General features: G+C 38.6%; 1 protein-coding gene across 1 annotated transcript; it reads right to left on the reverse strand.

Annotated features, from left to right (window-relative positions):
• Positions 1-5,436: 5,436 nt before the first annotated feature.
• On the reverse strand, positions 5,437-26,407 carry CEP152 (centrosomal protein 152). The gene is given in 27 exon segments (XM_014887756.2): positions 5,437-5,660; positions 5,662-6,539; positions 6,661-6,764; positions 7,042-7,198; positions 7,942-8,048; positions 8,136-8,217; positions 10,360-10,534; positions 11,917-12,567; positions 12,838-12,951; positions 13,408-13,680; positions 14,167-14,346; positions 15,094-15,229; positions 15,367-15,495; positions 15,667-15,797; positions 15,921-16,013; positions 16,793-16,997; positions 17,583-17,746; positions 18,229-18,320; positions 18,981-19,128; positions 20,539-20,739; positions 21,037-21,176; positions 22,087-22,227; positions 22,869-23,037; positions 24,048-24,114; positions 24,322-24,422; positions 25,083-25,205; positions 26,336-26,407. Coding segments are annotated over 26 exon segments (4,857 nt in total). The 5' UTR covers positions 25,170-25,205; positions 26,336-26,407; the 3' UTR covers positions 5,437-5,528.
• Positions 26,408-26,715: the final 308 nt, after the last annotated feature.

Here is a 26,715-nt window from a genome sequence, read left to right on the forward strand (position 1 = left end):
TCTACTGGCTCAGCTCATGTTTATTAGAACTATCTGCTAATGACCTAAAGGGAACAATCTTGAGAAGTGTAGGAAATAGCTTCCCCAGCTATTGGTTATTGTAGCATGCATCGCTGACACAGGCAAATAATCTCTTGTAAGAGCACTGCAGGAAGACAGGAGTTACGTTTTACCAAGGACTTTACTTTTCACATTTGGTTTCCTTCCAGTTTGGAAGGAAAATGAGATACTTAAGTTTTCCACAAAAGAAAAATCACGTGGAAAAAAGGCCGGATTTGGATCTCCTAAACTGTTTCGTTTCAATCTTGACTTTTTAGAGTTGCAAAAGTTTACAAACCAAGACTCATTTTAAAACAAAAGGTTCCAGTCAAAGAGTGTTAAAATGTTTTGATTCTTGGAATGTTTCCATTTTTCTCCCATAACTAATATGAAGACAAACAATTCTGTGAAGTATTTTAGAAGAACTGTATTTTTTCAAATGGCAAATTGTCAACATTTTCTTTATTGACCCTACACTCATTTATTCCCCTTTATTTTCTTAAAAATATTAGTTCTAGAAGAAAATGGAAATGTTTCTAGTGGGGAGTTTGAAAAGAGCAACTAACTTCTGAAAAATGAATCCTCTATCTACGTTTTTCTTTATACCCTCTGCCTAAGCAGAAACAGATGATAAGTCTCTTACTAGTTACCCTATCTTCTCCAAGGACATTAGCAAATCATTTCTGTTTAAAATACAGACTCCAGGAAGCAAAGAAAACGTTAGACAAGAACTTACCCATTAACTGTTGCTAAATACTAGCTTGTGCTGCACACCTGGATTACAACATCAGTAACTTGAGCAACGAACCAGGGATATAAAGGAAAAGAAGCTGTTTCCATTCTGATCCTGTAGATTTGTGTCTGTTTTCCACCTTGTGAAAACTGCTTAGTACACAAAATGGCCAACTGGCAAGTTTAAAGGAGGAACCCAGTCACCTGACAGGCTCCTTATGTGCCACAGCTTCCACAGGCCCAGACACTGTTAGACACACACCAAAACCTGGCACATGCCACAGAACACACACAGAGCAGCACTCCAGTTAGGACTGGGTTCTACTGCTGTTTCCACAGCCCTGGCTACAGTTTAAGTCACTATGACATTGACACCAAAACCCCCTGTGAACACTTTTGAGGGCACAGAAAATAAATATTTACTACATAGCTTTGAGATTTTTCTGCATGTACAGGTTTTAAAGATGGGGGTACAGTTTGGCCTTTAATTAAAGTCAACGTATAAAGAACAATTTCACTTGGAGACCTTTACTGGCAAGAATCCCAGTCCCTGAAGAGGTTTCTCTATAGAAAGAGAAGAGGAGCAGAAGGAAGGAGAAGTTACCAGGCGACTTGGTTTTTACAGAATACTAACCCTGTCCTTAAACGTATGATGATGAAGTGTTACATAAACGTACGTGTGGTATGAGACCACTAGAGGGGAGTAAAGTAACTTACAAGTGAATGTTTCCTCTACTCGGTTTTGCTGTACAAATTGCATTTGCACATGGTAATTAACAGCTATAGTAAAGCCAGAGTATTAAAGAATTGCATTTGCTTAACATTCTAAGCAAATTTGATTAGATAATTACAGTATTTCTGTACCATTGTCCCCTCTCACTAGGCTGCAGGCTGACAGGGAACATTCGTCATCTGGATGAAGCCAGAACACCAGGGATGGCATTCAGCCAGAACATTTGGCAATAGACATGGATTTCTTTACTTGTATTCAGATTTACAAAGAAGCAATGCTACATGATGGAAACAGACTCATTTTATCAAGTGTGAAAAAGGCATTGGGCTCAAAAGCTTGCTTGGTAGGTATGCATGTACAAGAAGGAAATGAAGAACCTTGGTTCTCACACAGATCACCATCAAAGTCTACACAAGAGTGAAATATTTACCCAAGCAACAAGAGAAGAGAGGAGCATGATTAATTTGGAAGTGCAAAGTACTCTGCATCAGAATGCTGGGTGAAATCTCACTACAGCTGCAAGTAATGTGCTCCTGTATCACTGCCAGGTTGCCATCGTCTCCATTGTAAGCCATCCACACTGTGGGAGACAGGACTGCACAGTGAATCTGCACAAAAGAGAAAAATAAATTTCAATGGGAAATCTTAGCAACTCCCACAGAACAAAGGGAAACATGAGAACAGAGTTCCAACAGCAGAAGAATAGCTTTGACAGCAAATTTTAAGGATGAATGACTGAAATATATATATACGTGACTGTGGATCTCAATGCTTCTGGGAAATGCACCCAGCTTGAGATTTTATGGGAAAAGGGACATGATACAGTAGTCAGTAGAGACCTTCAAGCCTCAGAGGAAAGTTCCAACTATAAAGTAAAGTAGGAAGCAGGGGGCAAATGAGATATGGAATTGCCAAGGTGGTAAGTAAAGTCTGGGAATGCAAGCAAGCCAGAGATCTCCTTAGTTGCATATCCACAGATTATACTTAGGGAACTTGAATTTAATCATATCACTCCTGAATGGCTTTCACAATCTGATATTTTGCAAAGATTGTAGTAATTCTGCAGAACAGACAAACTGGCTGGACCAGACAGAAAACTATCAAGCATGGTAGGACCAAGACTGTTTGGTCTAAATTTTTTTCTATGTATCATTTGCTGTCCTATATTATACCTGCAGGATAAACCAGCCAGAGAAAATAGAGGAAACAAAAATACAGCAAAGAAAAGAATACCACTGCATTCTGCGACCTTGGGGGTGTTGTTAAAGAAAGTTAAAGTTAAATAGTGCCAAACTGCAATGTTACTAGAATAAAATTTGATCTGGCTGCTACAGCATAAACACAGTGTTGAAAAAGGAACCATCTGAATCAAAAAGATGTAACGGCAAATAATCAGTTCTTGAATAAAGCAGGTACATTCTTAAAATCAGCCTGTCATGTATTTTCACCCACTAGGTTATATGGCTGAAAGAGATTCATTTTGTGCCTCTACGACAATCTTGGCTCAACTACCCAAGTCCAAGCACACATATTGCATTACATTCCCCTTTCCAACTGGTGTCAGCTGTCCAATTTCAGGAGTTGCCACCCCCTATGCTACTCTGTAAATTGCTTCATTCTTTCCTACTGAAAGTGGAAGGAGGAGGGCTGAGAACACTTTTGACTAGGAGCTGTCAATTCTTGGGCTAAGGATCATCTTGCACCTTAAACTTTACTCACCAGGGAATGGTTGCTGCTGTTGCGATGTAGATCTTCCCCCTTGGCCTCTACTGCTGATTTTCATTAAGCAAAACTGAAAATCTCCTTGGAAGCTCTGGAGCTCTTTAGAGTTGTCATTGCAACAAGACACATAGTAAACATTAGGTGAGCAAGGATTTAACTGAATCTTCACCTACCTTCACATTCTCACATACATTTCAGTTTTGGTCCCTAAAGTTGCCCAATATGACACAACTGAAACAGCAAGACAAGAGCAGTCAGTCAAGTGGAAGGTCCCACCTCATCAGTATGGCCCCAGCTTCTAAATTAAAGATGTAGGATCAGTAAATACTTCACTCTGCATTGAAACCACTGAGCTTTTAAACACAGGGAACTTCTTAAAAGCTGTGGAAATTGACAGTAAGAGTTATGTACACAACACTGAACAAGGGAACAGAAATAAAATGTGTGGCAAAGTTACATTTTAGAATTTTAAAAGCAGTTTGCACATTGTCTCTAAGTGTGGCATTTGGGGGAGCAACTACAGAGAAGCTCTTGAACCCACCTCAGATGGAACATTTGGAAAAGTTCCCTTTGGTCCACAACAGTGAGTTGATGGGCCCTCAGCTGCTGTCTGAATGGTCAGGGATGTCCTACAGAATAGCTGGATGTTTACTTTTACAGATCAAATCTGTAAGCTGGGTCAGCTTCTGAACTTGCTCAAGGATTGAATCAATCTGATGTATTGGCTCGAACATTTGTATAAGTACCTCTTACACAGGGCTAAATGTGCTTCTTTTTTACCTTGTGGAATTTGGGGAAATGTTTAAGCTAACCAGAAACAGCCACTCATCATTGGAAAAAAAAAGGAAAAAAGCCTCTACTTGGGGCTTAAAGGACAACTAGTAAAAACTTTCCTTTGCAGACAAGGCCACAGCTATTTCCTCAGCTAAGAGCATGGAATTTGGCCCTTGAACTTAACCACTGCCCATGTTTGTTTAGGCACCAGCGGTCTCTCATGGCCTCAGTTTGCTCCCACTGACGATGACAAACCCCACCTCACTAAAGAGGAAGTGGGGTTGGATTTATGGGCAACATGAAAGCCACCAAGAAATTCAGAAGTCTCTCGTTAGAGTGCCTGTGAGAGTCTCAAGTCATAACCCAGGCCTGCGTACCAAGAGCTGAAATGTATTCTGCCTGCCCAGCTGTCCTGGAATATAAACATACAGAACATTTTTGTAAAAGAAGTTAAACATTTGTCTTCAGATTCTGTACTATTTCCCTCTTAAATCTCAACAGATTCTCAAACTGAACTGTGATGTCCAACTCCAAAAGACCAAATAAGCAACATTAACAAATAAGCAGTTGTATGTTACATACAAAAGGCATACAGAACATCCTTGAGAGAACAGTCACACTTTCTTCTAATATCACAGAACAATAGCAAACAAAACCTTTTTGCTTAGAACTCCTCTATTACTGTGATTGTGAACTGCTGGCCCATAAGTATTAATGGCAACAGGTGTGATTTAATCAGCCCCTGTGTAAGCTAGCAGCTTAATCCTCTGCTCACAGGATCACTGGAAATGAAATGCCATCCCAAGGAAAGGGAAAGGTCTAGGAAAAAAGATACATTCTGCAATTCTCTTTAAAATGTGAGCAGGCCTTTAAAATAGGAGATTTTTAAGCATCAGGAGGGCAAATTACATCTTCAGTTTACCCTGATAAGCTATACTAATTAAGAATAATCTACAGAATATGGTCATTCTAACTGATATCTTTCTAACACCCAGTATGAGCTTTTTTTTACTATATCAAAGGGAAGAATAATTGAAATGTGCTTTGTTATGATAATTTAATTTAAAAAATGCAAGCATATTTACTTTTGTTGTGGGAACACAAACAGAGGGTTACAGGAGGTCCTTCAAAATGGGAAAGTCAATTAAAATACAAACTTCAAACAAACCCCAAAACATCTCTCATTACACTCTAAAGGAATTTTGATAACCATTTTAAAAATGACCACAAGTTACAGTAGCTTGGTTTTAGATAAACACTGCACACTAAATTAAATATAAAAATAGATTCTATTTAATATATTTGTATCTAGGGCACTATAAACATTTATGAAAATGTTATTACAAAGGTAAACAAAAGTCTGCAGTAATATTTTAAGTAACTTGATGGAATTTGTTCACGTAACATTGATCATGAAATGGACACAGTAGAAGAGATTTTCCTCAATCATCACACTTTTATTTAAACATCAAGTTAATTTTTTCCTTCAAACAAGGACTGCTGGTATGAGTTCAAGTTAAAGAGTGGGCTAATTAAAAACAACTATCTTGCCGAGACTGGGGATCCCACACCATTTTTTCTCCAAGCATTTGTTGCAGCATTTTCCTACATTTGAATCTGGTGTTTCATTGAGCTGTGAGACAGCTGAATTTGATTTGTCAGGAGTTGAGGAATGAAGTATGCTCTGGGTTTGTTATCTGCTGGCCTCTACTGTAAACTTTTGTGCTGCTTTTTGTACTGAGAACCTTGCCACTGCCACTAGAAATGTCTCTCCAAGAAGTAACATTTTCATCTGCAGAGGAAAATGACCTGACATGAGGAAACTCTTCACAGTTTACAGTCTGTGCTTGAACATTAATATTGGCTTCTAGTTGAGGATACAAGAGAGGCATTTCACCATAATCCAGATGCAAGCTTCCATTCCCAGAACTCCATTCACTGCTGCTTCCTTCATCTCTTTCTGGAGTGTCTTTAAAATTAAATTCCTGAGTTCTCTTAGACTTAGTTTTCCATTTTCCACGTGATTGGATACATTTATCCTCTTTCAAGCCTGTTCTTCCATTCTTGCTGTTAAGCATATGATGAGTTGGCCCAGAGCTGGTGTGGCCATTTGTAACCCTGGGTGCTTGCATATTTTGTAGTGCTCCCTGACCAGCAGAGGGAGGAGCATTGCTATTACTCGCAGCACACAAAGGTCCTTTGTCTATATTTGCAATGGGGCCATATTTTTCTCTTCTTCCATCTTCATTTGGATAACATTCTGATAGAACTCCTCTAGATGCACCATCCAGATTTTGAGAATTATTCCTGTTCTGAACATCTGAAGCCAATGTTTCACAAAGTACATGTCGAGTTTTGGTCTGTGTTGCATCAAACTGCTGTATCAAGTCACGTGGAACACGCTTCTGGACAACTTTATCAGAGGATTTTTCAGTACAGCTTTCACTACATGATTTGCTGTCCATATGGTGTGACCTAGTCCGAAGCACACAATCTCTTTTGGAGCACTCACCTCCAGTATCAGAGTTTATATGCAGAGCTAGGAGAGGAGGGAAAGAGATAATTGAAGATAATGTTAATACTGGAAGAAAAGCATTGTCATTACTACATGCATGAAATCAGCATGATCAAGAAGAGAAGGGCCAGGGAATCCAGCACACCTGGGCGGGCAGATTTGCGTGGGGGAATGTGCCGGAGAGGCGTTTCCAGTCCTTTAGCCATTGTAGCAAGTTTACTGGCAGCATCCATTATTTTCTTCTCAGCTCTGTCAAGAATTGCAGAGCATGGGGAAAAAAAAAAACAAAAACAACTTTAGGGGTAATTCAACACTACATTTTACTTCAAAGCAATGTTACTGAGAGCCAGAGAATACTGAAAGAACAGTGTGCCAGGCAGCTCTGCAGTGACCTGGCACCAACATCCACACCCTGGCAAGACTTCAGGCCAGGCACTGTTTGCTCCAAGGTGGACAAACTCCAGAGTAACACATCTGAACACCTCTTGCACAGCCAACAGTCATTTCCAAACATACTTGAACTCACCCTTCATGTTTGCCATTATCAGTGAGCAGTTGTTGAAGGCATGTCAAGTAGTATTTGCGCATTTTCCGTGCTGTCTCTTGGCGCTCTCTTAAAACCTCCACTTTAATCATTTCAGCAGCTCGTTCCTTACTTTCACGGATATAACAAAGCATATCACCTACAAACACACTCCATTAGAACCAGTTTTCCCTCACAGTGAGGAAAAAGCCAACACCACAAACTGGGACTGCCTAGTAGACTTGTTTCAAGTCAGCAAGGACACAGATTTACCTGCCAACATTCCACCAAATCCTCGTGCCAGTTGTTGCCTACTGGATGAATGCCAGGGCAAACCACAGGTCAATATGAAGGATCAGAAATGAATTCAGTTGTCTGATTCTGCATCTTAAGCAAGCACAGGGATTTGGGAGGAACGTTGGCTGGCAAAAAATGTGTCTAGAAGCTTTTCAATGGCCATACAGCTGGAATTTGGTGACCTGCTGTACTCAGGTAAGATCTGCTGCTAAACTTAATCCTTTCTCCTCAGCCAGAAGGTTCTGATTAAGCCAGAAGGCAGGATACAGCACAAGAGAAAAGCAGATTTTCTCTCAGGACAAGCTGCATGCTAGGTAGGTTTTTTCCTGGGGAAACACGATCAGTTCTCAAAATACACTTTACCACTTTAAACAACATACTACAGTACAACAAAGCAAGGATGGTAAAACAAGGCTTCACCCAGCACAATTACACGTTGAATTTAGGGTGACAATTACATTTCTCATAGTCACTGTTGTAAGACGGAAAAATTTACTTCTCCTGTGATTTGGTTGTCAGATTCTTGTCCAAGCTGGCCGAAGGGAAGAAGCAACAAAGCAATTTATTTTCCTCCACTAAATTTTTAGCTAAGACTTTAGTACTTACACTTAATCTTGCTCAAAGCTTTAATGTAGTGAGCACGCATTTCTTCCAGACCTTTCACAGAGTCAGAAGATGCACAAGGTTTTGAGATGCCTCCCCCTGACAGTGACCTGAAATGCATACACATCACACTGCACAAAAAAAGCAACTTATATCTTCCCAAAATAAAAAATCATCTTGTTTAGTTTTTTAAATACCTTGGTGGTGATCCCTGGTCTTTCAGCTTAATCTTCGTCTCAGAGTTTTCCGCAATTAGAGCTCCTGGAACCATCTCATTTTCTATTAAAAATAAAATGAACCATAATTCACTGCATTTCTCTAAATTTAAGTTCAAGAGATGCTTATGTAATAACTGCTGCCTCTGGTTCAAGAGCTCAGTGTCCCAAAGCATCATTAGTTGCAGTACAGCTGTTGCAGTAACAAGCAGATAGGAATCCATCCCAACACACTTCAATGAAATCTGAATGTAAAAATAATCTCATACAGTAATTAAATAAGCTTAAAGCCTTCATATGCCATTACTAATACTACACTGAGGTATCAAGTGTACTTGGAGAGAAAGGACAGGATAAAAATAACAAGGGTGGTTTTGACAAACATTGAAAAAGATTATTAATTTGTGGGTTTGCAATTGTGCCTTCGAGACAGAAAGATACAACATAAAACTTGGTTGTTTTGTTGGTTTATTGTGGTGAGGGGTTTTTTTTGTTTTTTATGAGGTTAATAACCAAAACCCCAGTATCCACTGAAAATTAAAAGATCCAACAGATGAGAGAATCAAAGCTGTGTTTAGGTGACTAACAATCCTAACCTTGGATTTGCTCTGACTTAGCCCACAAACATCTTCAACTTGCTGTGAAGGAATATGGAGTTATCTCCAGCTCTGTTTTCAAGTCTTGGCACACAGCCTCTCTTTTTTCAAGCTCCTGGCAGCAGCGTGTGCAGCACAAATCTTCCTGAGACCCAAGGTTCGTTTTTGTACATTTCTGACTTGCAACAGTAATTGCTAAAAGTTATACATCAACATGGGACCAAAAAAAAAAAAAAAAAAGAATCAAGCCCAACCTACTTTCAGTGTTCTACTTAGTCCTCTTCTCACTGGAATGTGTGTAATATTTTAGTCCAATTAAACTAATCACAAGAGGCTGGTAACCTGTTCCAGAAGGTGCAGCAGCATCTATTAACTCATATATCCCTCACAGCCTCAATGCATCAGTGATGATCTGAGTTCTTAAGTTAGCAAAAAGACTTGGGGTTAAATGCTTTTAAATTTTTTTTTAGTATTTAAAAAAAAAAACAAAAAAAACCCCCAAACAAAACAGCCAAGCAAGGTCTTTTGAAGTCAGCTGAAGGAAACTGTCCCAGCTGGAAAGCCTCACATGTGTCTGAGCCTGGTTAAGGGATACACAAAGACTGGGCTCCTTCCAGGACAGCCATGGCTGCTCCCCACAGCCAGGCCAGGGCGCTCTAGAGACAGGAGCACTGCAGTGCTGGTATTGTTCTGTGTCAATAGGAATTTGTTAAGTTGGTGTTGAAGGAATTCAAGCCATACTACAGGCACAGAGCCAAAACCTCTCTTGGGTTTTGCTGCTTTATATTTTTCAGTTGCGTAAGAGCTCAAACTAAACAGAAAGCCCCAGGGACATCTGTCCCTCCCATGAACATTTTCCCATCTACACTGTCTCCAGTTTTGCCATAGTACACGTGACAGCCTTGGGAAGAGCTACAATGCTAAAGTACATACTAGGCACGGGGAGTGGGGGGGAAAGGGAAGAAGGGGAACAACAAAAAAAGAGAAAAGCCACCCATCGATTCACACTTTTTTCAACTACATTCTTAACAAAAAGAATCAGAGAAGACTACCATGCCAGGTCAAGCAAGTTCTTGACACAATAGTATCTTTTACATGAATGCAGAATTCCTTGTCTTGTGTAATGCCAAGAGAAAGCAGTATAATTCAATCTTGAAGCTCCAATCTAGTATTGCCCATTTACAAAACATAGCTTAGACCATGCTGTGGATATCATGGCCAGCAGTGCCCTGCATGTGGATTGTTATATACTCCAAAGGTTTTACTGCTAACAACTCCCAAAGAAAACACACACCTCTAGCAGATGAGACAGCTATTTCTTTCCTCCTGAAGAATGGTTTTAAAAAGCCATTTGAAACCTCAAAGCCTGGTATTAAATCAATAAACTGGAGACCAGTGCCATTTGTCGCAGTTTGTGACTTTAACTTAGCTTATGCAATATTAAGAAACCTTACAGTCAGAAGAACTGTATCTTCCTCTATCACCCAAATATTTACTAATTAATTAATTTTGCACTGGAGTCATCAATAGGACATTGACTATTAAAGACTGCTACTAACAAGCTTAATTTGATGATACTCAATCTGCCAGATTAAGATCAAACCAAATACCTTTGTCTGTTCCAGCTTCCTGCAAGGGTGTCTGTCCTCTCAGTCTCCTTTGTGCTTCTGCTTGGTGTCCAGCATTGCACACAGGGGGTCTTGCCACATCCCCAGTGTTTTCTGCACCACGTTGTGGGTAAGGGTATGATTCTTTATTTGCATTACTCAGTAGTTCTTCGTATTTCTGCAATTGTAAAACACTTCCTGAAAACCCAACACTGCAAAAAAAAGTATTTCACACGACAACCAACCCTGGCCACCAAATAACTTTAGTAATTTTAACACAGGTACTTTTAAACTGCAGTAGAATCACGGATTACAAGTCAAATCATGAAGAAAACCTCTATTCTATGGTATAGAAGTTTTATTTATCATAAAACATTGCAACAGCAGTGCCTGAATATCTTGAGTATTATTTGGAAATGTCAGTCCTTAACATTGCAGAACTATACTCTGTCTTTGAATAGCTGAAGGTAACTTGCTTTTTAAAGAGAAAAGACATTACTAGGAAATTAAAAAGATTTCACTAGATAAGGTGGTTCAACCAACCAACATTTTGAGATTCAAAGGCATATTGAACAGCTTACCAAGAGACATTTCATTTCCACTGCAGAAGGTGCAAAAGGTACAGGAAAAAAGCTCCTGATTCTCTCTACCATCTTGGATAGGACTTGTGACACGAAAACATTTAAGGGCCACTTGCTGAACAGAAATATATTGGCACTAAAGAAATTGTAACATCCCACCTTCTCTTGAAAAACAAGACATTTTCTCTGTCCTATTCTCAGATAACTCCCCAGCTACTAACTGCTGAGTAGCAATGGCATTTCCAGTGGGATGCTCCCCACAACAGAAAACTTATTACAATCATAAGCACTGCAAGAAGAGGAATCTGCTAAAACAACAGAAACAAAGGCTTTGGAACACGACTTGACTTAGCCAAAAACTCCTCTAATAGAGGGTTAGACATCTTTCCTCATTTGGGCAGGCACACTGAGAAAGATTTCCTAGAGGCACAATAAAATAGGCAAGACTCTTATTCCCAAGACAGAACTGACTAACTGACAAACTGACCTACTGCAGGCAATTTGCAAAAAGCATTTACTGTTTTCATCTTTATTTGTATAAAGAGGAGGGAAAAAAAACATAACATGATCAACATTCACTATTCAATCACCACCACAAACTGGATTTTGCAGCTCTGCAAAAATCTGAGGTGGGTTCTGTCATTACAGCCCATCTAAGAGACAAGGAGCCTTCACAGGCTCCCAACCTTAAGCAGATGGATTAATCTCCTTAATTTACAAGTCTTTGCATAAATGACATTCCTCACCTGACTTTCTCTTCTTTAAAGACAAAGAAGATGTCAAAGCTACATCCTTTCCCTTTTCACTTGCTAATGGTAGATTTAGCCTCCTTTTAGTTTTAGCATACACTTATCAATGAACACTAATGTTGAATTTTCTATTTCTCACAATTACATGGATATTTCATGGGAGAAAGCAGGCCTGATTGATTGCTTAAATCCCTTTTCTGATTGGCAATTATAATTTACAGAAGTATTACCTCCTTCCATTCTCGCTCTTTCTTTTCCAGAATTGTGCAGACTGTGGTCCTATAGGCCTTTTGTAAACAAGCCTTCAGTTTGTCTTTGCCTTGACTGGTTAATTGTACAGGAGAGTCAAAACACTTGTCCTTCCAATAATGTTTACTCTGTGTGCACTTGACCAGTTCTTCATGAATTTCACTCAACAAATACTCCAGCTCAACCAGAGTCTTCTCCTCATACCGATTAATTTCATCCTGCAGTCGCTTGGCTTCCTCAGCCTTCCATTCTCGCTGCTTTTGGTCTAGTAACATCTTTATTTCTGCATCTTTCTGAATGGAGAGATCATTCTTCTGCTTTGCAAGGTCCTCCTTTGCTGTTGCAAGGACCTCCTTAATTCTGTTTCTATGATCATCTAAGAAGGATTGGTAGTCTCTCTCATTTTGCTCTTGTATCTGCAGAATTTCTTCTTGCTTTTCTTTGTTCCACTGTACACGGGCTTTTGCTAGTTCTGCTTTGACAGCTGCAGGGATTTCCTCTTTCTTTAGCTCCAGTTCCCTCCTCAGAGAAATTACCTTTTCTTCAAGTTCTTTAACTCTTAGTCCAGATCTCTCTGTACCTTCATAATCTTTCTTCCATTTCTCCTCAGCAGCTGAGAGAACCAGGGCTAACTGCCAAATATTCAACACAGTCATTAGAAATATATACACACATTCATAGATATACAAAATATAACTCTGAGTCATTATAGATCTACTGGAGATCTTCGCAATGTATTTAATAAAAATTAAACCTATATAGGCAAAAAAATGGGTGTCGAGCAGAGTACATCTTTCCTTAGTGACTCCCTGTGCCTGTGTCTGCATTCATTCCTCAGTAATATATAGGATTTGGAAGATTTAACTGTTTATCAACACACATACAGTAGTAGTTTGGGCTACCTGCTTTGCTGTAGTCTTTTGGTGTTCCTTTTCCCATTTTTCTTGTTCTGTCTTTAGATTTAGTTTGTACTCTTGCAGCCACTTGGCATGAGCTTGGGTTAAAGCTGCATCTACCTTTAAATGGATAAAAAACCTGCTTCAGTAGGTAGGTAGGTACACTGAATACATTTTCATTATTACTTTCATGTAACAGTGCAAGAACAGACTTCAGTTTGGATTGCCTACGTTTACAGAAATTAAAAGGATCAGACCAGCAGCACTTCATGCAGGTCTTAATGCAAAAATTATGCCAAAAGTAAAAATACTAAATTTATTTTTATCAAAAAGGTATAAAACCTAAGTCAGCATTGCTCAGTTCTGTTCAGAACTGCAAACCTTGTTTAACAGTGTGAAAAACAAACCACATGCTACAGGTTTTTCAGAACTTTCTTAAGAACTCTTATTTCTAATACAGCAAATATCAGTACTAAACTTAGGAGGAAGTCAGTGGAGGAGTCCACTTTCTTTTTTTAGGTGACTTCATTGGACACAGCAGTTTTACAGACTCCAGGCAGACAGAACAATTGTTACCTGGCTGGCAAGATTTTTAGAGTATTTATTTTCCAGTTCCAATTCAAATTCTTTTAAGACCTCCTCAGAGGCTGTATTTTCTTTCAGAGCCTTCTGGGTCTGCAGCCTCTGGTCTTCAACAGTCCCTTCTAACTCTTTAGTTGAAACTTCATCCACAACTGTAACTTGGTCAGTTTGGCAGCTGCAGTCATTACATTCAACTACAGTTCTTCTCACTTCTTCCAGCCTACTTTGCCATTCTCTTTCTAATTTGGCAATGCCTTGTTCTTTATTCTAAGGAAAAAAATATTTTTTTAAGAAAATCTCCCCAGTATCTAAACAGATTTCACTGGTGTTTAGCAAATGAAACACTGTTCACAACAGTGATCCTCCTTGACAGGAGAAGAACAAAACCATGCACAGAGAGGGGAGAGTTTGGTGACTCAGAGTTTTCTTCTATGGGATACAATACACAAGGGGTTTCTACATGATAGCTGAGTGAAACAACAGAGAGCACAACCTTCACTCAAGCATCAGGGTGGAAAACTCCAGCATGTTACCCTGAATGTCACAACTGGTATTCTGTTTGTTACTTTACAAGATCTAGGTTTTGAGTTTAAAAATATATATAATACTTATGACTTTTTCAAAGGCTTTTAAAATGACAGATCCTTAACAGCCACTTTCAATGGCAGAATAACAGCACATAAAGTTCTGTTTCTGAAAATAAACAGCAAAACAACAACAAAAATGTTAAATTCCCTGATCCAAGTTTCTCACCTCTTTTTCTTCCTTTTCCCAGTGAACTTTGGCTAATGCAACTTCTTCTTGAACCTGCTGGTTTTTTTCTTCCAGCCACCGCTTCTTTGCTGCTATCATAGACCTGATGTGTTCCTCTTCAAGCTCAGTCCTCAGAAGTTTAAGAGAGACTTCTTTTTCTTCTAGTAGCTGTTTCTTGAGCTAGACAAAAAAAAAAAAAATAAAAAAAAAATTAAGTATTCTCCAAGGCACAACAACTGCTCTGGTACAAAGCAATGTGAATGCATGAGATGCATGATTAACTCTCTAGAGGCTGTGTGCTGATCTTACTGATGACACCTAGACAAGAGATTCAAGTCTCAAAAAAATTATATCAGATTATTATAGGCTATTGCTGTAAAGTAAGTTTTTATATCAAGCATCTTTATATTCCCCTCATACTGAGCTGAACCTCTTTACTGTATTTGCTTACCCAGACAGTTAATCTACTTCGGTCATTGCACACTGATATCTTCAGAAAAGCAAAGTTTTTAATCAAATCAGTGTGAATTCATTAGTACTTTAAAAAAACACAGTATTTTTTAGATCAGTTTTATATAGGGAGAAGTAAACTTGTATTATCATTCAGGGTTTTTTGAAAATGCCTTATGAATGTAAAAGCTCATACTGCTGACTAAGCATCCTCAGAAGTCAGAATTAGGGAAGTTCACTACATGAAAACAAACAGCTATTGGAAAGAGTTACTTCTACAAAATTTTAAAGCCCAGGACACAACACCAGCTTAATTTAAAAACCTGTAAGTTATATGTATGAACTTTCTGATACAGTTGCATCTCTTCCAAGTAGGCTCCACATTTACAAAACATTTACAAAATTAAATACACTTATTAATATTACATCTTGAAATCAGTGTGAAATTATACGGTTTATAGGCATTTCCATTTGTACCTTCTCTTCCTTCAGCTGCTGCTCTTGCTGAAATTTCTGTCTTAAAGCAGTTTCCAAGGTGTCCTTCTCCCGACAAACTCCAATGTAACATTCCTTCACTGCAGTAATCTCTTTGTTCAGCTCCTCTATATTATCCCTTCAAAGGACAGATTATTTATTATCAATTGGCCTCACAGGACAGCAAGTCAGCTTTAAAATAAGTGTAACTAGCAGAGAAGGTCAGACAGGAAACATGAAAGTTTCAGTAAAAATGGAAATAATGGTAAGTCTTACTTTAACTGCAAAATTGTCTCTTCAGAAGTTTGAACAAGCTGCTGCTTTTCCACAGCAAATCTCTCCATCAGCTCTTTCTCAAAATGTGCTTTGGTGTCCTCATGATGTTGCTGGTAAGTTCTTTCACACCTACAATTTCAAGAAAGGAAAAATAACTACCTGATTTCAACTATCTAGGTTCAACTTTTCTGTAAGAAAATATCTTTCTGACATTGACCTCTTGTACCTGGTAGCTGGAACAAGATTATGTATGCAGGGTGAAAATCCACAAATTAAACTAAGATAAGTTAACAGACTTACCTGTCAATGGCTTCTTGCTTATCATGATCAAAATCCTCAACCATCTTTCTCATCTGACAACAGAGGTCTTGATTTAAGCTTTTCAGTTTTTCCTCATTTTCCTTCAGTTCCTCAATAGTTGAAATATGTGCCTGGACAAACAAGGGTTAAGTAATATGGGGTTGTAAGAACCTTTAATCACAGGCTTTTAGCACAGGGTGGGGTTTTTTCCTGAATTTGTTTTCCTGTACTGCAAAGCAGCACCTCTGTCTTACCTCAACTTCCTGCAGCAAAGCTTCATTAGCCTTTTTGAGCCTCAGAATTTCTTCCTTTAGATTATCAGAAGCATCCTTGAAATTTGTGGCAGGCTAAAAATAAAATTACGATAATATCTTTCAAGATATAAATGATTTAATTAATTAGTAATTAGTGCTCAACAACGTTAAGAGTTGCCGAATAAAAATTGTACTTAAAAAAATATAAAAACCAGGAAATTATTGCACTGCAAGATCACAGTATCACAGCTATTATAGGTGAATTCTTAAAACTCAGTATCATGAAGCTTTGGAGAAGCACACACTCAGTGTTGTGTTTGCAAGCTGAATGACAACAGTCATCCAACAGAGAGCACACTTCTCACATACATTGTATTCCTATCCCACATCCAGGGCACCATGTACACACACTGCAAGTCTGACCAGTCTCTAGAGGGAAGGCAATAATGGGCGAAGAGAGATGCAATATCAAGGAGATTCCTTGCTGATCAAATTACACCGTGAAGGCCATCTGAAGGAAATCTATTAAATGTTCAGTTTGTAAAATCTAATGGTACTATCAGCCCTCTTAGAGAAATTACAAGGTCCTTTTGGCTAAAGAAAACCATATTTTTCCAGTGAAATTTACTTCTAACAAAAGTAGTGCAGACACTAAGCACTCTCAAGCATATAAGTCATCTTTTAGGACTCACTTAATAATGCATATGCTGCCCAGGTTTCTGCTATTCAATTGTTTTATTTTCAACCAAAGATACAAAAGCACAGTTGCTATGCATAAATTTTTTCTCTATTCTCATAAAAAGTTTAAATGTTGCTTTTGTTCACCAAAAACCAAGAACACTTGACTTTTAGAGAAGTGTAAAAGAACAAACCTCTGAATCTCTTGATGCTTTTTCTGCTTTCAACTGCTTGTATTCCTCTAGTGTCTCCTGGCAATCTTTAAGACTATTTTGTAGTTGAGTAATCTGGTTTCTCTTCATTTTATTACTGCTCAATAAACGTTCCAGCTCAGCTTTTAATTCTACAATAATTTCATCTTTAGAGAGTTCTTTATCCATGTCTCTGTTCTGTAATGCACTATCAGGAAAGACATAACCAGTTCAGTATTTAAAAGACAAAACACATTTATCTGAAAGGCAGTGGTAGCAAAGAGAAGAGCAACTATTGCCACCAGAAATACCAGGATGTCCAAGATGTAATAGTAAAAAGCATAAGAAGACATGAATATCAAAGCTTTTTCATCAAGTTGCAATTAATTTACAGAGAACTTGTTAATTCAGCTCTTTCCTCAAAAGATTCATTCTCACACAATGTGAAGTGCTATGAAACAACTCAACTGGTTGATGAAAAGACAGATTTAGCTTTAAGCAACTATGTGGACACTTTGAGCAAAAAAAGTATCCATGAATATAATTCCTACAATTAAAGGAACAGCAATATAGTTCCTATAAAATCTGAAGATATATTAAATAGCAATTAGGCAACCAATTTATGGCACTAGTACAGTTTTTCCGTTTCTCAGATTATCTGGCAATACAAGCAGTATTTCAAATATCTATCAAAAAACCTATGTGTTGATTGAGTAGAACCCTCTTTTTAGACATAACTTGAATAATTTCTTGAGGATTTAAAATTTTTCTTTCAACAATAATCACTTAATACCTGCAGAATCTTGGCTTCTTCCCTGTGATTTTTTTAATTCCCAGTTCTACATAGGAATCACCCAGGCTCATATGTCGTTCTCCACCTGCATCATTCAAAAATACTCCAAGCTTAGCAGCAGATTCATATAAAGCTATTTCTTCTTTCAATTCCATTAATTCTTCCTGAAAGAAAGACACAGAAAAAAATTACACTGACCAGAGAGACTCCAAGCCCAAGTATCAGGCCCATAATAACTCTTCCAAAGAAAACATACATGGAGCTCTTCCTTCTGAATGTAGTTATTTTTAGCTGTATTTAGTTGAATTGTCTAGCATTACCTTACTTATACTTTCATTTTTCATTTCTGATACCTCTAGGAAAGCATAAGTTAGAACTACAAATTCATTAAAATAAACAATAAATATTCCCTATTGTTCTTGTTCTAGTCCATCTGTGAAGTATTATTTCTTTTGCTCTTCTGTATTCCTGCTGTCCTTGTAGCAAAATGGACCAACATGAAACACTGGGAGAGGAAGTAGTCAAAGATGATGTACTTGTTTCCCCCCAAAATTTAAAGTGTTTCAACCACCAACCTCTTAGTTATAATGCCCCCCTATCAAATTAAAACATTTTATTCAAACATAAAATATGCACTAAAATTAACCTGCAAAGCCTTGTTCATGTTGTTGCTTATTATCTGTGCAGATTGAGCTTGTTGCAATTGAAACCGTAACTGATTTGTCTCCTGCATTGAGCCTATTGTAGGAAAGAAAAGGGAGAAAAAGAGCAAATCATAAATATGAAAGAAAGTTTCTGCAATCTGAAGAAAGATCTCTATTAAAAATAGCAATGTTGCTTCTGGCAATAGACATTACTGTTTCTATTTCCTTGAGCTCTCTAAAAGCTACTAAATACATTACTATCAAAAGGCTTCCATGTGTGAAGGTAGGCAAAAGTCAAACACACAAATTGCAACACATTTCACAATCTATTTCTAAGATACAGGTTTCCAAGAATCAGGCTCCAGGTCCCAAAACAATTCTTCTCACTTAGACTTGAACTTAAAAGGGCAATTCAAGTCAAGCACCACAATACAAAATTAAGTAACTTGCATCCAAACCCTGTTTATTATGAAACAAGGTTTACACATATGCAGAACAAAATACAAATGAAAACACTTTAATCACTGTTGTTTGGGGTTTGGAGATAGTGTTTGCTTTTATTTTTATTTGGTTTTTACATCTTAGTCTAGACTTAAAGTTAAGTCTAACTATTCCACTGCCTAGGAAGCAGTCTAGAACACAATTAGCTTGATGTTGATTCCCCTTCCATAGAAACATCAATATGCAATTACATATTTAGAAAAACTGAAGACATTTCTGCAAGGAAAGGTAATAGTATGAGTAAAAGGCTGACCTGTTTGCAGTAAATTTGCACACTGCTTTTGGCTTTCTTCTAAGCTTCTTGTCAGTCGATTTATTATTTCAGTTTTTTCACACTTGGTTTCTTCCAGCAATTTTTCAAGTTGTTTAACATGCTCTCCTAAATTTTTGCAAAGCTCTTTCTAGGAAGAGAGTATTTTTACTCATTTTACAAACATTTAGCCATCCAGAACAGCTTCAGATATAGAAAAAGTCAATATATACAGGATAAAGAAGAATCAATCTGATACCTAAAGGGGTAGAGGACAGTTAAATCAATCACAGATCAAACACTATCCTTGGCTGACAAGTGATCTCTTACAGCACCAAAGTTCAGTTTTCACTGGGAGGCAGTAATTGTACTCATATATAAATACACAGGGATGAGAATCATTTCATATTTCCTAGAGCAGTTACTTTTCAGCACATTAGATTATCTCTTGTAATTAATCATATACACTTAGTCTATTGGAGAAAAAGAAAAAAATAAAAACCAAGCCTTCACGTTATATCAAGCCAGACATAAAGTCAGTTTATTTTAACTGAGCTTAAGCCAAACTAGCAAGTGCCAATACTCTGTAAAAGAGGAACTGTAGTTTCTTTTTCACAGGATATATATAAAAAGGAGACATTTATATAGCATTATTTAGTTACCTACACAGACCTGGGGAGGCACAGTGCCTTCTATTTACATCTTTTGACTTTTCTATCTTCTCTCAAAAAACGGGAGCTATGTCTTTAAATACCCCAAACATGCTATCATATATTTTACAGTACAGAGAAAGTTGTATAAGTTTTATTGTGGTATTAACAGACAAAAATTTAGCTGTGCATTTTGTTTAGAAGCAAGTATCAGTTACCATTCCAAATATACAACCCATCTATGAGACAAGAATTACAGAAACTAAATTTTATTTTCTTTATGTAAAATTAGAGGAAAATTTATTAAGACCTGCCTGGAATACATTGCTTGACTATTTCTAATAGTGGAATGGATTCTTATGACATATCAAGTAGAATAATTTCAGCAAGCTCTACAACCATATGATACAATCTATATCAAACTCCATCTAAAGATGGCCATTTACTCCTCCTCTACTTCTAAATAATCCTTACTTCTAAAATAAAGTCACTGTTGAGTGATTATTCATCCTTCAGCATTTTGAGATCAAATCATGGCAACAGACAGTTCAATAGAAAGTTTTCCTTGTTTTTTTCTTGCAAGAATATCACATTATTTCTTAATTAGTCCTTTTCTTTCCCAGAGTTATTTGCAGAACTCCTTCAAAAAAAGACTGCACAGAAGGAAAGCTCAGGCGAGCAACCAAGACAATTAATTCCTTCCTCCTCTGCATCTGCTCTGTACAAATTCACAATGTGAACTTGCAACTGCCTGGAGATGTTTATGAAAACATACCACATAGGCCTCATAATGCTGAGACTTTCTATTTTCTTAGCAGCTTCCAGAAGGAGTTATTAGAATTGTAGGTCAAGAAATGCAGTCTGGGAAACATGGTACAGTACAGTACTCAGCATCCTCAATAATTTCTCACCTGCTCTCGGAGTGCAGATTGTGTAGTGTCAAGTTTCTGCTCTAATGACAATACTTGCTGTTCATACTTCTGCTTGAGTGCAGAAATGATGGCCTCATGTTGTTCTCTGGCTCTCTGGAGGGCATCTGATCGCTGAAGTTCTAACAACTGCTTCTGCATGCTTTCCATGGCCACCTCTGCCACTTTGGATTGCTTCAGTATCTGTAGGAACAGTATTACAGTAGTTCCTAGTTACATACATTTTACTGTTGCTCCAATATTCTGTACATCAGTTTAATTTTTTCTGTGCAAGAGTTGCCACAAGTCCTCAGATAATGCCCGTGTTTTCATACATAGTTATTTTCAGCCAATGAATCCTATCCATCCATCATGTATCTAGCTTTTGCAATGATCATGACCAGCATTTCAAGAGACTAGCACTTCTGGTTAATGCAAATGCACCACACATTTAACTACAGAGGTCTTCCACAATAAACAGTCTAAAAATATTTACAGTACCTGCTCCTCATTGGTAGTAAGAGTCTGAATTTGAGTTTCAAGGGCCTTGATTTGACCTTCAAGATGCATTTCCCGTTCCTTTCCATTCTGATAGAGTTTCTGAGACTCATGAAGACTAAGAGCCAAACCATCCTTTTCATCTGAAGAAAGGGACATAATTGTGTGAGAACCATGGCCAGCCACCCCAGAACTTCCTGCAACACAACTGTTCAGTACCTGCTCTACAGAACCATTCACTCTGTCTCTACTGTGAACAACAGAAGACTGAACAAAAACATTCAGTCTCCATCCAGCAAACACTGTCTCCTCCTGGCAGCAGGGAGCACTCCAACACTGTTTCCAGCAGGGTCCTGAAGGTACAAGCCCCATCCTGGCAGCAGGAGGACCTCACATCCTCCCTTATGCTGTTGAAAGGAAGAGTTCCTCTGGAACAGCCAAGACACAGCTCAACTTTACTCTCTGCTTTGCTTCCTTTGCTTTCTAAAAACTGTAGTCTTAATTCTCTAAGTTTACTACTTTTTTTTTGCCTGTTCCTGTAAGAAATGGGAAACTAAGACAATCATCAGTCTCCATCATAGATTTTGGAATTTTTGAAAGAGATTTTTTTTTTTTTTTTTTTTTACATACAGTCTGTGAAATGGCCTGTTAAACCAGGCAGCATCAAAAAAAATTTGTTTTTAATCGATGTCCACTTCTTCTATTGGGGTCTGGGTGTTTTGGTGTTGACTTTATATTTTTTTCCCAACGTTTAAAAGATTACTTTGGCAAACTTCTCACTTTTCTGTACATTTGTGATGCCTGACACATGGGGACTCTGGAAAACAACAGTGGGTTTGAATATAGTAAATGTTAAGACAGTTATGTAGTCAGGCACCAATCCAGAGATTTTTACTTAAAACAACGTTTGGGGGAAGAGGGTTAGCCACATATAGTCCCAAATCAAGTTTATAAGTATGATAAATACTTTCAAAGACACTTTCTAAATCAATCTCAGAATTAATATATATAATAGATGTTAATAAATCTAAGAATTAGCACAAAACATTTTACCTTTGATCATAGAAAGCTGATGATTCAAATACCTAATCTGCTGTGCACTTTTTTCTAGCTTTTCATTAAGTTCTTCCAGTTGTCTTTCCCTTGCTTTATTTAGAACTTGAAGTTGAAGAATCTGCATATTTTCTGAAGAATCTGCCAAATTTCATGCAGACAAGTCAGCACAGATATCAAGAAAGTCATTGCTGTAATTCCTGCTCTAAAATATTTTCTTTGTAGTGCTAAGTTCATTGCTAGTGCACAAAATCTTTTTTTTAATCCACATTTGATTCACATCACACAAATTGCTCTGGCAGCAATGGCTGAAGGATTGTGCAAACTACAATTCCAACCTAACAGCAAGCCCAGATAAAAGTTTACATGCTGTGAACTCACAGACTTGTGATCATAACAAATTTACAACATGTCTAATAAAGTAGTTCTGTCACTTGAAGTGTACCTAACAGAAAAGCCCCATGTGGCACCACTCAGAGTACACCAAGGTACAGTGATTTATTATTTTAGGGAAGGAGACAAAGTGTCAACAAGGTTTGACATCAAGCCACCAGAAATGGGTTGATTTTCAGTTTCACCAGTCAAAATTACATTTTTAATGCCTGAAACTCATATACCCTGAGCAAAAAGAGACAATTTCTAGATATAAAAGACTATATACTTCAACATACTTTTAGTTGTCCTCTAATTGAAAAATTATTGAAATCAACATGTTTTCTATCATTGATTTCCAGTGAACTTATTACACAAGTTTATTTCAAGTCTAAGCACCAAACACTTACTTTCATCATTGACCAAGAATTCATGTTGCAGATCTTCAAACACTTCATTTCTTCTACTTCCTTCTTGGATTCCTGGAATATTTTGATGAATGCCATTTTGGTATGGTTTATAAGTCACTTTGTAAGATTCTGGTGATTGGCCATTGACAAGATCAGATGTAAGAAATTGCTGTTGTGACAATATATACATAAGAAGAAACAAATTAAAACAACAACTGTAGTCTTGCTCAGTGAAAATATTTTTCATTTTACATGTTGACATTAAGAAGAGTTCTAGCAGCTCTTCATTTTCAGGCTCCAATCCAGCACACCATTTAAGCATTCATTTTTCATGAAAGCTTCCACCTTAGAAAAGGAGTGAAGTGTTAACTTAAATAGAGTAAGCACACACTTAAGTGAACCACATTCATTCTACCTCATGCAATTCTACCAAGGGAACAAGAGAAAAAAAAATCAGAACATGAACATATGAAAATTTAGCTATTAACTAAATTATTAGTCTCATTTTTTAAAATAAGCTAAAGAAGACTCTCATCAGTTTCAACTGATTGTAAGAGAATGAAGATATTTGGAAATATTACTACCAATAGTTAACAACCTGTGAAAATTTTCCAAGAGACAGAAAAACGTGTCAGCTTCTAAAATACCTTAAAATTTATTATTTCATTTTGCTGATTGTTAAATTCTGGTTTATGGCCATTTGTATAAGGTCTGAAGTTTTCAGGAAGATGATACACATTGTTCTCTTGGTAGTAACTTGGAGACTTAAGCCCATCTCTACCAAAATACATATCATCTGGATCATCTTGGCCATCCTAGCCACAGTAATCTTCTTTAACATCATAAAAATGTTTCTTCTCTTCATCATTATGTAGGCCATTCCAATTCTTCCCATGTTTTTCAATGTGATCAGTTTGCTGATCACACAAGAATTATTCAGGGTAGAGATTTTGTCCTTGTCCATAGCCCTATGAATGGATATGAGGTTTAAAATTGCTCTCTCAAAACTCAGATTTCACCCTACCCTCCTTTTTCTGAGATTACCAGTCCTCAAGTGAGAAATACTTCAAATTAATACCAAAACACATCACCTACAGGTATTTCTCTAATGAATTTAAATAATATTTAGTATGTTATTATGAACAAGCAGTAATTACATTCCTGCTCATACAAGCTTACATTTGGAGGATCACTGATCAGTGGATGATCATTCCACCTTCCATCAAGCTTCCCAGGCTCATGTGACCTAGAGAGACACAAGCAGCTTAACTGTGCACTAATAACTTCAAGGAAAAAAAAAACAAACAAACAATATTTTCTTAAATTAAGGCACATCTAGTTTACTGCAAATTGAACTACAGCTCCCTTTTTTACTTGGATTGCTTTTACACACCTCATCAACTCAGACTTTGACTATTCTTGAAAGCATAACATAAATAATAATGTGCCTTACTGCTCCTCAGTCTCCTGAATGCTGCAGTCTGAGAAACTGGAGAGTTGGTCTCCACTGTCCTCCAGCATATCATGGGGAAGGTCTGTCAACAATTGTTGCAACTGAAATAGAATAAACAACACTCATTATACGCTCTTCAGGAAAATTAATACAAGTTCAGTCCAAAAACATTGGCAAAGTAGGACACTTGCACAAAATTCTGGTTTTCTTCCTCCAAGGAAGAATTCACAAAGAGACTTATACCACAGAATGCTTACTAGACTATAGCAGCAATAAAGCATGTTTCTGCCAAACTCTTGTTAAGAAGAGCTGCACCAGGAAGAGGCAAGGGAAATGCCATCTAGTAGACATGTCCCAGGACAGACTAATTTCAAAGAATCATCTGCAAACTGATCATGCCAGGATTTCTCCTCGCTAAATTCCAGGCTAGAGAGGCAGTGGACAGTCAAAACATGCTCTGAGAAGTCTGGATGGAAATCCAGACAAGAACTTGAGAGTCAGTATCACTACATTCAAGAAGCCATCACTGCAATGATTAGTGCTCTGCTCGGGACAAAGCAACTGGACACAAACAAAGAAAAACACCACAACTAAAACACACCCAAACCAGACTTCTTATGCTTTTCAAGAGTGGCACAGTCTGCACCTTCTTTTGCTCTTACTAGACTACATAAACCTTTTTCTTTCTTTTTAAGCACTTAAAAGATAGGAAGAAGCTAAAGTCACAAGCCTTCAGATTAAATTACTTAATTCTTTTTCACCTCTTGTTCTCTTGCATAATCTTCTTGGTCATAGTCTTCATCTTCATGTTGAGTTTGTAGAGCTCCACTATCAAAGTCAAGGGACATTGTTTTCTAATAACGATTTTGCGTACCCAGCAAAACCTACCACAGGACAGGAAAACATCACACATGAGTAAAACACAAGAGGAATCAAAAACATGAAAATATAATTATTTCAACAGTCATTGCACATTACTTGTTTCTCATATACTCAGGCCTACTCACAAGAATTTAGCATTTAAAACAAGTATTTGTGTTTTTCATAGGCTGACATTATATAATTTCTAAAGTTCACTTACATCCAGACATTATTTTATGCAAGTTTTAATGCTGTACAGTATACATATGATTTGATACATGATGATAATTATGCCCATTTCTGCAACTTGCTTTGTAGCCTTCCAGAAAATAACTACATTTCGTACTAAAAACTGAAAGGATGCTGGTTCTCGTGCATTTAGATAACAGGTCCAAAATGAAAAATAGGAAAAGTATCATGGAAATCTGAAAAATATCTCATCCGTTCCAGACTCCACTCTTTAAGGAGGAGTCTTGATGACTCCCAAAGGTTTGTCTACACTGAGCATTGTGCTCACAGAAAGCTACTGTGTATAAGTGCAGGTCCACCTTTGGTTACAAGGTAAGTTACTCGCTGTTGAAGAGACACTTGTTTGGGCACACAGGTGTAGCACATACCGAAGTCTTCACTTGGTATAATGCAACATTACAAGAGCATTATTTCCAAGTCAAAAGTCGCTTCACCACGTTTAAAGGACCTTCTTGCCCGCTGCTGTTCAAGGAAACTCTGCAATAGAGCGGGCAGGAGGCCTCACAGCGCTGCTCCTATCTCTGTGCACCCCCTGGAATCCCCGTGACCCCTCACAGGAGGCTCTGAGGCACCCCCTTCCCCACACCGCATCAGCCGTACGACCACCGGCCCTGTCCCCTTTCCTTAGGGCCCTCCCCAGCTCCGGGAGTGAAGGCAGCCGGACGAGAGCGCACAGCCGCCAGAGCCGTGACCAGTCCCAGAGAGCCGGAGCTCGGAGAGCCGGACCTGGACGGGCCGGGGGCAGCTCCAGGGGCGTGGGGCGAGCTCGGCCGCCGCCACCTCAGCCCTCTCAGACGGCGGCGCGGGGCTGGCGAGGGCGATGCTGCCGTTATTCAGTGCAGCTCCAGCGGTGCCTGCAGGGCCGGAGAAGGCGGCAAAGCGCGGCCCGAACAGCAAAACCCACCTGAGGCGCCGGAGCCACCGCCGGGCCAGGTTAGCCGCTTTTCCGCATTACACCCGGCCCGCGCCCGCCGCCGCTGATTGACAGCCCCGGCCACCAACCGGCAGCCAGAACCGCCCTGAGCCGCGCTGATTGACAGTCCCGGGCACCAACCGGCGACCAGAGCACGCCCAGCCGCGCGGGAGGGCAGGCCCGCCCACTGATTGTTTGAAAGCAGGCGCGCATGGTCGCGGGAACGCGTCTGACGATCTGATTGGTCAGTCAGACGACCAATGGCAGTGTGAGTTATGCATAGGGGCGGGGTTTCCGCGGGCGGGCAGCGGCGCCATCTCGCAGCGGGACGTGGCGGTCGCCTGGCAACGCGCGGCCGCGGGGGTGACGTC

Source organism: Sturnus vulgaris, chromosome 13 (assembly GCF_052056855.1).
Source record: "Sturnus vulgaris isolate bStuVul1 chromosome 13, bStuVul1.hap1, whole genome shotgun sequence".
In the NCBI taxonomy this organism is placed as follows: Eukaryota; Metazoa; Chordata; class Aves; order Passeriformes; family Sturnidae; genus Sturnus; species Sturnus vulgaris.